The sequence below is a fragment of the Calonectris borealis genome, chromosome 20 (assembly GCF_964195595.1).
Source record: "Calonectris borealis chromosome 20, bCalBor7.hap1.2, whole genome shotgun sequence".
Lineage (NCBI taxonomy): Eukaryota > Metazoa > Chordata > Aves > Procellariiformes > Procellariidae > Calonectris > Calonectris borealis.
The window spans coordinates 10,618,058-10,632,417 of record NC_134331.1 but is presented as its reverse complement, the minus strand read 5'-3'; the positions used below and the strand labels follow the sequence as shown (position 1 = coordinate 10,632,417).

Here is a 14,360-nt window from a genome sequence, read left to right as displayed (position 1 = left end):
AGGTAGATGTGTTGCGTTGAGCTCAAGTCTTCATTAAAAAAAAAAAAAATCACTCCTTTTCCATGTTTTCACGCTACAAACTCAAAAGAGTTTAAGAGTTTCTGTAATAATCATGTCCCTTCTTTGCTTTGGGCCCCTTCCAGCCCAAGCGGGTGAATGGTGTGGCTCTGCCCTGGGCCGCGGAGGTGCCATGGAGGTGGTGGCACTTGGTGGCAGTCACACTCAAGCCTCCTGTGCTGCCCCAGGACACTTCCACACAGCGACCCGTGTACGTGGGACAGCTTAAAGCTGCATTTCTATATATTTTCTCCGACTGGTTTGTGTGTGCCTGGGGGTTGCTGATGACAAGTTTTAGATGTGGAAACCATAAATCAGTGCTCAGCACTTAGAATAATATCGATATAAAGAACTATGGGGCCTTGGGGAAGGGGGTGACTGAGGCATAGTCACTAACAAATGCGGTATAGAAATACAGCTAGAAAATCGTTCTCACAGCAGTGGAAGGGCATGCCCTATGGAGAAAACAAAGTCTGTGTTTGGCAGATCAATGCCTTGAAAGTTTGGACTTTCTCCAGCAATGTGATTTCTCAGAGGTGACCAAGCCTTGATACAAGAAGTCGATCCAAGCCCTACCAGCACTACGAGTTGGCTCATCTCTCATCTAAAAGGTACCTCCAGCTGGTCTTCAAAGAGGAAGAAAAGCAGAAAAGGAAGGGAAGGAAGCTTGATAATTAAAGACAACTCCTGGGGGGAATTCATAGAAAGTGCCTTGGACTTCTCCTTGTGAAACCACAAATGAGCTGGACTAGAGATGGGCATCAATGTGAGGTTGCTCTGGGGAGAGGAGCATCTCTCTTAGGATGCACTTCATCTCCTCCTAAGGTGGACACCGAGGGTAGATCTCCTGCACTGATGCCCAGCAGTGACAGGGTCCCTGCAGTGACGGGAGGGAGCCTGTGGGACCCACCCAGCTGGGATATTCGCTACGGACAAGGAAAGGTTGGGAACAGGAGCCCTGCCAGAAGCCACCGCTGGTGGCCATACCGGCCCAGGGAGCCCTGGTTTAGGGGTTTCAGCCAGGCCATCCCTATGTCTTTGATGTGAGCTTGCCTAACCCCACTTAGCTGTGGACTGGGGACCACAGCGTCAGGGGACATCTCTGAGACTGGAGGGATGCTGACCACAACTGAGACTTGCAGACATGCACCATGGACAGGCTGATCTTCCTGTCCTACACTGGGACATGGTCTGTGGGACACCAATGGTTTGCTGGTGGCAGCGAGCCTGTCCTCAGCCTCTGCCGTCTAATGTGGGTTTTACCCCGGCTGCTGCCTGCACCCCAGCTTCTCAGTGGGGCTCCAGGTAGCAGGAAGAGGCTTCATCTCTCCTGGCTTCAGCCTTGTGGAAATGAGCTCTCTGCTCTAAGCTGGTCATGCAGCTCCCTCTATAGTCAGTGGAGAGAGACGGGGGACTCGTCCCACTGTCCCTGTCACCAGGGGCTCTGCTCTCCTCTCCAGGCACCACAAGGAGCCAAAGAGGTTCAGCTGTGATAGTCCATCACCCTCCAAATGCCTGCAGCTGGGTGGGAAGAAAACCTGCATCTACACCCATTAAATCAAGGACCGGAGGCTGAGTTGGTGGAGATAGCACTCACCCTCTCTCTGCTTGAACCCAAACTGTCTCCAACAAGCAAATGTCAAAGTCTTGAGCCTTCGCGGGTCCAAGCCAGGATGGGCAGGTAGGCTGGGAGAGCTTTTTTTTTTGCACAAGCCATTAAATAATCCTCCAATGCAGATGGAAAAGTCTGCCAGGCTCGGCACGGGCGTGGGGCTGCAACAGCGCGGGGGAGGCAGGCGATCCCATTTTTTACCAAAACACTGAGTCCTAACGAATGTGACCTCTCCAGGTGCCAGATCCTGCCCCTCCACGAGGGGTTTACACTGGCAGCCTCAGCACAAGTGCATTTGTAACGCGTATCATTTGTCATCTTTTCATCAAAAAGTGTGTAAATCCTTTCCCCGAAGTGCAGAGCTGTTTTACAGCCAGGCTATAAAATCCTGCAGAGTCTCTGTTCCAATAGAATTACATTAGTGCCAATAATCTGGCAAATATCAGGAGTGAATTTAATCAAAAGAACTAACACCAGGGCCCTGATTTACGGCAGCCCATGATGGAACAGAGTGGACGGAGGTTTGCAGGACCCAGATGTGGAATTTCACTTGCAACATCATTTGGAGCAGAGGGAAAGCAGAAGGAATGAGAAGCAGGGCTTCAGCGTTTTGGGAGCTCTTCATGCTCTCACAAAAATAAGTGAGAAAGGAAGAACGATTCGCCCTTGTTCTGAGATTTAAAAGATGAACATGCAAAATTTCTTATGTCTGGGTTTTTGCTGTTTCTCGGGACAGCCCACACACCTACGGGGTGTGCACAGGACCCAGGGTTTTGATGTATCTGCCAGAGCAATGGGCATCCTACTCCAGCATCCACTGGGATGAGCCCATCCATTCCCCACGGTGGAGGACCGCCGCTACCATCGGACTCCTCCAGCCCCAAAGTCCCCGTCCGGAGCTACACAGAGATCAGTTGTGCGGTCTGACCTCAAAACTCCAGGGGAGCCCGAGCCCTTGCTTGAGTAACCGGTGTCCCTGGGTTTGCCTGACCACCCACCCGCAGCAGTCCCAGCCCTCCTTCAGCTCCCAGCTCCAGCCTGGCAGGCTCTGGCGCGCACCCAACGTTGCCACTTCATGCAATATCCCTGCTCCATCTGTCATCAATTCCTTTGCCTGTGGTTTGCAGACTTCATGCCATGCTCTGCCTGTTGCGTGGCTCTGCGACAGGGCATCTCTGATCACTGACAACTTTTTTGCTTTTATCGTTTTTGCAAGAAAATAACTGGAAGCAAATGCACAAGCAAGGAACCTGGCATGGCTGCATCACTTTTAACCATCAGTTAAAAGCCTGACTTCTCATGCCTTCACCTGTGCTGCTAAGACAACTTCAGATCATTAAAAAAATCTTCTAATTAAAAATTGTTATAGGTTTGGCTATTAGAAAACCAACCAGGTTTGATTGGCAGGAGGGCACTGCCCAGCTCCACTTTCTGCTCACCTTTTGCTGCCTGAACCTCACACCATGCCCTGCAACACGTGCAAAAGTTTGTGGCATTTTCTATTTCTCCAAGTTAAAAAAAAGTAGACATTGTGCAAACATTTCTGCAATGTGATATTTTTGCATAAATACCAAAAGCAACCATTTAAAATAATGCAACTCATGCCTCTGTAATTTTCTGACGTTAGATGCATTACGAATCGAGGTACATAACCTAAGTGCATAGGGTGGAGTGAGAGATGAGAAACACAAGGGAGAGGAAAGGCAGTTTAGCTGGATGTGTCTGTTAGGCTGAATTAATGAAGTTGAATTAATACAAAAATCCCTTCAGCAGCTCTTTCATGGAACATTTGCTGTGAGTTCGCCCGAGCTCACGCACGTTTGCCAGGGTGGTTAAATGTGCTGCATGCTTCCTTGGCAGCTTTCTATCGGCTCACAAGGCACCGGTGCTCTATTATATGCATATGTTTAAATGTGTTACGTATAGGACATGAACGGAGCAATGCGATGGTTGAAAGAATCAAGTCTTACAAAGAAAACACAATCTGCTGGGTGAGATGAGACGTCAGGCAGTTGTGAGGGAGATGGCAGATGCTACAGGATGGTTAATTCCTTAATTCTAAACACATTCGGTCGAGATGAGACTCTGGGAGAGCTTTGCCCATCGGCAGATGGCTTGGTGAGATGATAAATTAATATTGTTATCAATGGAGAAATGGCTGAAGTTGTTAGATGGTAGGGTTTGTTTTTTAAAAATGCCTGTTTTCAACAATTGTTTCAGAACAGTCCCTGAATCAGGGAAGAAAAATAGACGGAACATAAAATCCCCTGTGTTGTAAACAAAGCTCAGGAAAACGAGTTTTCTAAGGAATGCCTTTGCTGTAGGAAACTTCATTTCGCCCGCTTTTGTATAGGACGATGGATTACGCCAACAATAAACCATTCCAACTACTGTGAAATTGTGCTAATAGCCTGCGAGTCGGGGAGCTGTTCATGCACCAGCATATTTATTACATACCTTTGTATCTGTTAGCTCCAATAGCCACATTTTTGTTATAAACTGTGGGGGGTTGGAGAAGTATTTAAATTTGGCGATCTCAAATTTCAAGAGCAGGAGCGGTTCGAGAAGGCAGGGGGGTGAGAAAAGGACAATTGCAAAGAGCATTTAAGAGAGCGAATGACCCAGCGGCTGGGAAATTCAGCCTTAAAACATTGCGGAGTGCATCGCGGAGACCAGTGCACATCTTCCTGGGTGCTCGCTTGGGGAAACTGAGGCACGGCATGACTCTGAGGTTTCCCACCTGCAGGTACCACCCACCACCCAGCTGTGTTTTTTGGGTAAGACCACTGTGCTATCAGCCACGGAGAGGTTAGAAGAGTGAGGGGCCAGGGGACAGCAAGGATAAATGGACAGGAGAGGGGGAGCAGGCTGCCTGGCCAGGGAGGAGAGCTGGGAAAAGCAGGAGCGAGGAAGGTCCTGGGAAATGCCAGGGTCAATGAGACAGAGAGGGTTAAGCGTGGACATCACTGCCAACACAGGGCAGGGACTGCCTTTTCCCAGGATGGAAAAGCTCGGGATGGACAGGGGATGGGATCCGCCCTACCCTCCAGCCGACCATGCCCTCCTTATTCCGTGCTCCCTGTGCTGATCCCAGAGGACTGGAATCCCTATGGATGCACCGTGACCCAGTGAATGGGAAAGAGCACTCCTCTCCCCCAAATCCCAGCGTGTCCCCAGGAGCCCCCATGCTGGGAAGGCAGCCGGGATAAACCAGAGCCCTGGGAAGGAGTTAACTGTGCTTGGGGAGGGGAGGGAATTGTCCCCACTGTCCCAGCACCCCAAAACCCTTCCTGGGGAGCAGGAAGGTAAATGAGAACCAGGCTTGGACATCAACAAATGCCTCTGCGAGCATGCTGCTGCCAGGGGGTGATGGATGCCCGCCTGCATCGCTGTCCGGCCCCGCGTGAGGAGAGCCTACGCCTTCACAATTTCCTTTTGTTTGCCTCAACCTAATGCGCTGTTACTTCGGCTGCGACCCGGCCATGAAAGCAGAAATATGAACTTTATTACGACACATATCCGCTCGGGACCGGGGGGCAAGGCGCGGCCGCGCGCGGGAGGCAGCTCGCTGCCAGAGCGGCGGTCCGGCTGGGATGGTGGGTGTTGGGGCTAGGGTGGCAGTGGCTCAGCCCCCCCTGCACCCTTGTCTTCTGGCTCCTCAGACCCCAAAACGGCAGCTCCTCTCGCTGCCAGAGCCAGGGGCTGGGTTTACATCCCACCAGCCCGCGCTTCGGCTGAAGCTGCAGCTCATTAGCAGCCTCAGCGCAGGGCGGGTCGAAAATGTCTCATTGAAATAGTTTTTACAAGGTAAAAAAAGGGGGAGCAGGGCCGTCTAAAGGAGCAAGTTCTTTTTCTGCTTTGGCAGAGCGTGTCTGTTTTCAGTGGAAATAAAAAAAAAAAACATGAAGAAGCGTTTTCATTAAAAAATTGAAAACGCTGAAGACCCAAAGCTTTCCAGCCAAAAATACCCATTTTGGGCCAAAAAGCTTCCCGTTCCCGTTTCGTGTTAAAACGAGTCTTTAGAGAGAAAAGAGCTGAAGCTTTCTGCGGGAAACCCCAGCATCTTCTAATCTGCCTTTTGAATGTTTGCTTGATTCCTTTAGCTGCGTCTCAGGTTCAGGATTTCTATCTCTTCCAGCAGACAGCTGAGAGTTAAAAAAGTTCATTTGCAGGATTTGCTCTTATTGCTGCTCCCGCCCCAGCTGAAGCCCCGCTCGCCTTCACGTCCTCCGCAGGAGAAGAGGAAACTTCAAAAAACTCGGTTTGCTGAGCTCAAAATAAAATTGTTTCCTGTTCTACTGTTCTCGCCTCGTCCCGAGGAGTGAAATGTTTTGTGCGTGGGTTAAGCGCTGCCTGTGCCCCCAGCAGCGGTGGGGGCGAGGGTGGAGGGTGGGAGCAGGAGACAGGCGTTTGGAGGAGGCTGATTTACAGACGCTACATCTAACGCCGTACCTGGGATTTTGTGCAACTCTGCCCTTACATATGTGATGACCAAGTTAGCTGTGGCTATCGGAGCAGATGAAGCACGATTTATAAGTGATAAAACCTGAAATAATTTTAAGGCATCCTCAGCAGTGAGGATTTTTTGTATTTCGATGGCCTTGTCCTCACCAGGAGGCTGGGGAGACCAGGGAGAGGTGATGGCAGGGAACGTGGGGGCAAGAAAAGTCATTTTAAGGGCTTGGTTTGAGAGAGGGAGGAGCAGGAGGAGTTTGGCAAGAGCAAGAGCTGTGGAAACAGGAACGGCAGGAAGGGGTCAGAGAAGAAGGAGCCGTGCAGTCCCGGCCGTCCCACCCCCGACCCGGTACCTTTGCAGGCCTTGCGGTGGGAGATGGGCTTGCTGAGGTCCCGGTAGAAGCCCTCCTTGCAGTAGTGGCAGTGCCGCCCCGCAGTGTTGTGCCGGCAGTTCAGGCAGACGCCGCCGCTCTTGCGCCCCGACAGCTTGTAGAGCTCCATGTTGAAGCGGCACCGCCGGGCGTGGAGGTTGCAGTTGCAGGCTGTGAGAGGCAAAGAGCGGAGACCGTCAGCATCTGTGCCCAGCCGTGGAGGTGCCAACCCCGGGGGAGCCCGTGTGCGTGGGGCTGGGCACAGGGGGACCTGCCTGGGGTGCCCCGCCAGAGAGGGGGTGTCACAGGATGGGATGCTCTGGTGGCACCTCTGGCTATGGGAAGCCAACTGCTAAATCACTTCCCTCCTTGACCAGGGCTATGTGGTGAGTCCAGCTTTTTGGAGGGGAAGCTGAGGTCACCGAGATCTCATTTCACCATCGTGACTTGCAACAAATATGTCTTTTGCCTCTCCCGACTCTTAATGTGAATTAAAAGCTGGGTGCAGGCAGGGCTGCGAGGGCAGGGAGCCCATCCGTGGTTAGGAAACGGCAATGCACAACCCCTTGGCTGCTCCTCCAGCTTCGTCGCATGTGAGCTCTCCTCATCTCGCTCCTCATCTGTGGTGCTTCATATCGTGCTACTGCTCGGTATAAAGCTCCCCCCAAACTGCTGCGAAACACCCCGCTTCCCAACACCCCCCCTGTCTGCCCCCGGCAGAAAGGGTGTTTCCAACATCACCTGCCCGACCTTCCCAGTATTCCCACTCTCACCAGTCCCAACACACATGTGTGTTTGAGCTCCAAATATCACTTCAAGACCTTCCTAGCTAGCTTCTTCCCCGGCTTTCCCTCCCGTGCTTGGTACCCATAGCACGAGGCTCTGTTACACGTCTGCAGCCCTGAACGTGCCGATAAAACCTCACCTCCGCCTCCGCGTCTCTCATCTGCCGCTGGGACAGGGCCGGCCTGACGCCGTTAGTTAAATACCAAAAAGTCGCCTTCTGCTTTGATTGCATGCGCTGTGACTGAACCTGCCGGGAGATGTCCAATTTCTCCACCATATGCAGCCTAATGTCAACACAGGGACTATTTTAACAGGGGGCCTTTGCAAAGGACAACTTAAGGACTTCAAAAGCTCGACCCCTCGCCTGCCTCTCCCCAGAGCTGTCATGGGAACATCAAGAGGCAGTTGCTGGGTCTCTGTGCTTTGCTGAGAATTTTATAGCTTGTTTTCTTTTCCCTTTGCTTTTATTTGCTCTTCACCCCCGAACAATGCATCTGTGCAATGCCAACCCACAGCTGGGCCTCTCGCTCGGCACGAAGGTGTCACGGCTCTGGGCTTGTCACCTTCCTTTAGAGCAGAGACATCTTAATCCCTCATTCCTTCCTGTTTACCTTATGGTGCTTGCCCAAGACAAAGACATGCTATATTTGCTTAATTATCAAATTTCAGCCCAGAAAATTACAGTGCAGTTCCGGATTATTTATCAGGAACAATCCCCAGCTAACTCACGACGTGAAAGCAAAGGGGAGAGCAAAATCCTCCGGACACATCCGACCAGCAGGATGGAGACTGTTCTCTCCGTGCTTTGCAACCTGAATTCTTCTGGCTGACGGGGTGAGGCCCAACCTCACGTCCCCACCAAACGCTGGCAGAGCAGGAGAAGCAGCCACCAACGTGCTAATGGTGAGCGGAGCGGCCCGAGAGCGGTTTGCCAGCCGTGAGAAAGAGAGATTCCTAACACCGAGTGGGGCCACGACTTTGAACTGCGGTTTGCCTCTCCTTAGATGAGCCCACCAGACTGCGGGTGCATTTGTCATCTCCCAAAACAGAAGACAACCATCAAGGAGACCAGAGACACAACTCCTGCATGCAGAGGGAATTGCTGCTTTTTAGATCTGGCCGGTCCCACAGACACATTTGCTACGCTGTAAGCGCACCTAAACAGCCAGTTTGCACCTAAAAGAAGCACGGGAGCACGCACTGGGAGCTTTCTAGATCCCCCCTTGTCGGTTTTTCCCCTTCCATCTTAATCTCAGGCAGAGCACTTTCTGCTTTGCTAGGCGCGCTCCAGCAGCCGCTCAGCTATGGTATTCTCCTTTTCTCACAGTGTGCCAGCACGATGGCTCCGCCGCAGTCAGCGCGAGGATTAGAGGTGATTCTTACCCTGCAAAACGCATGAGATAAGCTTTCGGGAAGAAGGTGGCATTTTTAAAGTCCCAATCCTTGTTTTACCGAGAGGCGACCAAGATGCTGAGATGAAACCCTTTTCCCAGGCGTGCAGGAGGCACAGGGCTGAGCGCTGGTTCCTCTGCTCGGGGCAGAGCCTTCCCCCAGGTGTGGACCGGCTGAGAGGTGCACCAGGTTGCAACATGAGGGATGTCCTCTTGGCTATAGCTAACCACCAAGGCAACACCTGTATCAATGGCACGGCCTCAGGACTCAGCTCAAGCAGAGGAAAAAAAAGATTTAAGTCCCTCAGTCTGAAGGTCTGTCATCCCTGCTGTAGCCTGTGACCATGCAGGCACATCTCCATCGTTCAAAGCCTTGAGACTCCCTAGCAGCTCTGCCTTTGGTGCTACAAACAACAGGATTTAGTCCCTGTGGACCAACACGAGGAGACATTTCTCCAGGGGGTGGCACGACCTCACAGAAGACCTAGTTCTTCCCTGAAGCTGGCAGAAATGCATATTTTCCAAAGAGCATGAAAGCTCACCTCCTCCTAAAATTTGTATTTTAAGAGAGCTGGACTTGGTACTCAAGTATTTTGCAAGACTGCACTGCAAATCCCTTTTTAAAATTCAAAGCTGAGCCCACCCGAAGAGTGAGTGAAAATCATCACATTTCCTTGGGTTGCTTGATAAGCAGAAATATTTTTGCAAAGCCAGGAAAGCAGAACTTCTGGAATTTTCTCAAGATCTTTGCAAATATTTCAGCTGGTCCCCCCAGGGCAGAGCTGCGCGGGAATGTGGAGGAATAAGTGGAGTGCACAGAGCTGCTTGCAGCCCTGCTCCTGGGATTAATTTTACATTGATCTTCCAGGGATGGGAAAATCCAGTGTCTGGAGAAGGGAAGAAGCTGAACCTCACAAGAAGCTGCAAGGAGCTCCCCAAAACAGCCAACCCTGTCCTCATCCAGAGCAAATGACCTAAAGATTGTTTATGCCTCGGGGTGTAAACCCTCCCAGAAGGGAGTGAATGAGCTGGGAGAAGGTGTGGGCTGGTCAAGCCCCTCTCCATGCCCAGCGTCCCTGCACTTGGCCTCCCTGCGAGCTCCCTGCAAGCGCTGCAAGCAGCCAGGGAGCAACGGCCACCCCTCCACGGGGACCTCTCAGCTTTTTTTGGCTCCGCCAGCTTAGCCTTGGCTCTGTGCCCTCCTTCCACCTGCACTCCCAGGGCACCAAGGACATCCGCTGGGCACCGATTGACTCCTAACCCCATGCACACGGGTGCTTTTCCATCATCCACCCCCTCCCGATCCACCTGTTTGTGTAGACAGAAGGGGCCAAACTGATCCAAGGAGAGCGGTTTTAATTGAAATTCCTGTCTCCTATGCTCACCCTGAGTGCCTGGGTCCTGAGTGGCCAGTGCTCTGCACCGCTGGCCACCAGCCAGGGCTAGCTGGCAGCTCCATCTGTAGCCTGATGTGTTTGCAGATGCCCAATGGGAGAGGCTTGGTCTGACTGAAGGAAAATAGCTTTCCTATTTTTTCCTGACAATAGCGCATAGGGACGGAAGAATTAGGGCAGTGCAGTAAATGACCCATCTCGGCGTCAGAAAGTCCTTGCTGGGGACAAGGCTGGGACACGTCGTGATGGAATCCATCACGCTGGTGCTACAGTCTCAGAGAAAACCGGTGGTGGGTGCCCGGAGATGCTGAGCGTGGGCAATGCCTGCGCACACCGCTGTTAGGACCGACAGGGACCCAGCAGCAGGTCATGATGCTTTTGGATCCCAGGTCCGAATCTGCGCACGGTCTCTGGGTGCTGCGGGCAGGGCGTGTGGATCGCCTGGCCACATTTTCCCTGGACGGAGGCGCTCAGGAAACGCAGCTCCCGCCCATCCTCTCCCTCGACCGGACGGTTAATCTCCTGCTGTGCTAAAGCATTTTGCCTCGTTCCTAACATGAATTGGCCTGGCTTTAATTTCCAGCCAGTGCTTCTTGGTTTGAATTTCCCTGCCACAGTAAGTGGCTGTTTAGCAACCCATCTTTCCTTTCTATGAATGCCTTCGCCAGCTGTAATAAAAATCACCTCCAAATATTGGCATCACCTACGCTCCCCACACTTTGCTTTTCACCCGGTGAAGACACCCGTGCACGGGCTGCAGACCCAGCTATGGACAAAACATGTACCAGGTGCTGAGACCTCTCTGATGAAAGGTTTTGGCTCCAATTGCTCGACTAAGCTCAGTGCTGCTGTCTCCTGCTCTCTTCTTTCTCTTATTTTGCCAAGGACCTCATAAGCCTTTTGTTCGCTGACTTTATTGCACACAGATGTACAGAGCTTCATCAAACACTCTTTACCTGGGCCGCCAGGCTCCGATATGAATAACCAGATATCACTTAGATGCAGATGTTTAGAAACCTGGAGAAGGTCAAAGCGGAAAAGAGGAAAACTGTGGTTTGGAGGCGGGTGAAGAAACTACAGCAGAAACATCTCCGCATTAAAAACAGTGACTTGGTCAAATGAATCCATCGAAGAAGGTCAAGGCAGGCAGGATTTTCCATTTGGGAGAACGAAAGGAGATACGTGAATGGGAGGCGCAGGCTGGAGCTGTGCGGTGGGAGCTGTGGTTGTGGTCTTTTGTGCTGCTGCTGTGTCCCCCGGGCCCCGCGTCCCAGCGCCCTGCGTCTCCCAGGACGCATTCCTCTCCGTGGTTTTCATTCAGCAATGACAATGCTGCCCTTTCAAAAGACCCCACCCTTCCAAAACTTATATTTTGGCAATTTTCAAAATGCAAATTGCTTTTTAAACAAACGAAAACCCCAAAACATTTTGTTTTAATTTTTGCAAACAATAATTCGGGGGGGGGGAAGGGAAAGGGGAGGATAGAAGAAGCCAGGGGCTGAAAGTAATCTCTAAATTTGACTTGAATTTATGAATAGTCTCATTCTCCTTAAAATTGTCCTTTTCCCAGATAAATTTTTTTGCCAGAAAATTGCTAGCTCAGCCTGAGCCATTATTCCTCTTCTGCAGGAGCAAGCCTCGCGTGCATCATTCCGGCCACTGAGAGGGGCACCCTGCCCATGCCCCTCTGAGGAGGGACTTTGCTCCCAGGGTACCCCTGGAGATATCTTCAGGAATATTATTTTTGAGGGCCATATTGGTCAAAGAAACAGCGACTCTTAAATCAAAGAGAGGGGACAACGGAGATGGAGCAGCCAGAGCCAGTGGAGACCTGTCTGCTTGCTGGACGGGGAGGTAAAGACAAAGCCCCTATGGAGACAGCGGAAGGGTGTTCCTGGTCACCTACAGCATTGCGTCTCTTCAGGCCTGCTGCTGGCTGGTTTGAAGTTTTGGAGCAGCTCGCATGAACCTGGAGCTACTGGACGAGCTCCCACACCGCTGCATGCCGCCGGACCCCTCTGGTCCAGCACGGGCTGCAGTGCATTGGACTGCCAGGGCTGTGCCCGGTGAGTGATCCGGGAGCTGGGGAGGGGGTTTCTAGCCATGCTTGCTGCAGCAGAATGACAAAGCATGGATGAACACCGGCCATGGCAGCCGCGAAGTCCTGCACAGTACAGTCACCGCGCGTGGCCCCGGGAGCTTGGAGCTGTCAGGAGTGAGCGGCCGGATCCAGCTCTGCTTGCAAGGCAGGCGGCCTCGCGCCCTCCCGTGTGGCTCGGTGCCACCCACCACAGACCCAGTTGGCCGACACTAAACAAAAACGTTTGCTCGGGAAAATTCATTTGCGTGCGCTGTTAAGTCTGAGTAAGGAGGAGGATCGGAAATTGGTTTGGTTTGCTCGAGCTAATCCACCGAAGGGGAAATCCATCAGGGTGTTGTGGCTGCAAGGGGGAGACGCAGGGTCTGCGCCAGGCCCCAGGTTTTCCTGACAGTTGGAGCAAAAAGACGGAGGAAAGTGTGCGGACGGACCACAAAATATGCAGCTATGGCTGGCATCGCCCATGAAACTGGAGCCACAAACCTGGCTTGCAGCAAAAGCAAGCGTGCACTGGTGGCGGGGGAAGGAAAGTCCCATCCTTGTTGATACATCCCAGAGACCACCCGCTGCTGGGGCTGAAGGCTTTTTGGGCACCCCCTCGCCCTCCGACCTGCTCCCCATGAGGTCAAATGCCTCTTGCCCCTCTCCACCCATGAGAAACACCCCTGAAAGCAAGGAAAGGGCAAACTGCAAAAGTAGGTGAAGCAAGAAAGAGTAGTCCTGGGGAGAAACACACTGAGAAAATTTTGCCAGTGGCACAAAAAGGGATTGAGGAACAGAAGACTTTTCCATGCATGAAAAACCTGAAGAATGGCAATTCTGTGGAAAAGCTCTAGACAGGAAAGCATCAGAGTGACCCAGGACCTCCCTGGGGATGCTGCACACCCCAAGCGCCCTTCCCTTCTCACTTTGCCCAGTTCCCAAACCCCTATGTGCCCCATGGACCAGGAGGCCCTGGATATGTCCCCCTGTCAACGTTGGTTCCGCAAATTATAACAACGCTCTGCGATACTGAAGCCCAAGCTGGTAACAGCAACAGCAATTTACGCCTGCCTGAGATTTCAAATTATAAGACCCTCATTTTATGTAAAAAAATGCCATACTCGCTGTTTGGGCTGAAACGCTTGAGACCGGGTGTCTGACTCAGGCTGAATATTTCTGGAAAAGTTCCTGCTAAAATGATTCAGCTGCAAATGAGAAAAAAGGCTAGTGAAAAAGACAGTGTTGTGCCAATGTTAACAAATTTGGGGATTTCTTTCCTTAAAGAAAAATCTATTGCCCTTATATTTGAAGCCAAGGCTTAAAAAGAAAAACATTGCTCCCTGGTAGGGATGTGTCTTTTGCTGTCCCTAAGAACTGCTCAAGCTTGGCCGAGTTTCTAAGTCACTGAAAAATGGGGGACATGTTCAGTCGAAGTTGATGGAGTTTTGCAGCTAAATTCCCGGAAGATCTTATTTTCACTGGCCAAACCAAGCTCAAACCCAAACCTGTAGAGACAGAGCAATAGATGCTTGTCCTGCCCGTGGACTCTTGGGTGCTGAGCACAGCAGTGCCAACCCCCCGTGCTCCCTCCTGCCTTCGGTACGAGCTTCACCTCCGTACATCAGACCTCCCCAAGAGCGATGGTCATCAGCAGGCCCGTCAGCAGGAAGGGTGAACTTTCAGCAGATGTTAGGGATTGGGTAGGAGAAGCAAATACTAAACAGCAGAGCTTGACGGATTCAATCCATGAATGTGTTTTGGGGATTGCCCTCATCCCAGCACACAGTAGGGGTAAACCAGGCACGTCCATGGTAAACCAGTTGTCCATCAGCACCCGTAGCCAGCTCAAATACTGGCCGTCAAAACTGGGCAGCAGACAGCTTGGCAAAGCCAACAACCAGTGTGTGGTCTCTGGCATGTGGTTTTGAGAACAGATACAGGGAGAAAGTCCAGAGCTGCTCATAGATCAAAGCCAAAAGAGGAAAGAACAAGTCCTATCAGATCAGCTACTGAGGGTTACTTTGTTGACACTCACAATTACCAACTTTTCTCCAGTGCTGAGACCAAAGATCTTCCCAATAGCACAAGATCCCTTTGGAGAGCACTCGGCAGGTGCTGCAAACCAGGCATGGTGGCTGCCTGTCTGTCCCTCCAGCCCCTCAGGCCATGGGAGCTGGTTCCAACAGCGACAGACGCTACTCGCGACTTAACCTG

At 51.8% G+C, this 14,360-nt stretch overlaps 1 protein-coding gene across 1 annotated transcript in view; it reads right to left on the bottom strand.

The window, feature by feature from the left end:
- Positions 1–14,360, bottom strand: part of NTN1 (netrin 1) — a 106,517-nt gene that overhangs the window by 43,778 nt on the left and 48,379 nt on the right. Inside the window, exon 2 of the mRNA XM_075169785.1 lies at positions 6,478–6,666. Coding sequence (XP_075025886.1) covers positions 6,478–6,666 — 189 coding nt within the window. The remainder of the gene's footprint in view (positions 1–6,477; positions 6,667–14,360) is intronic.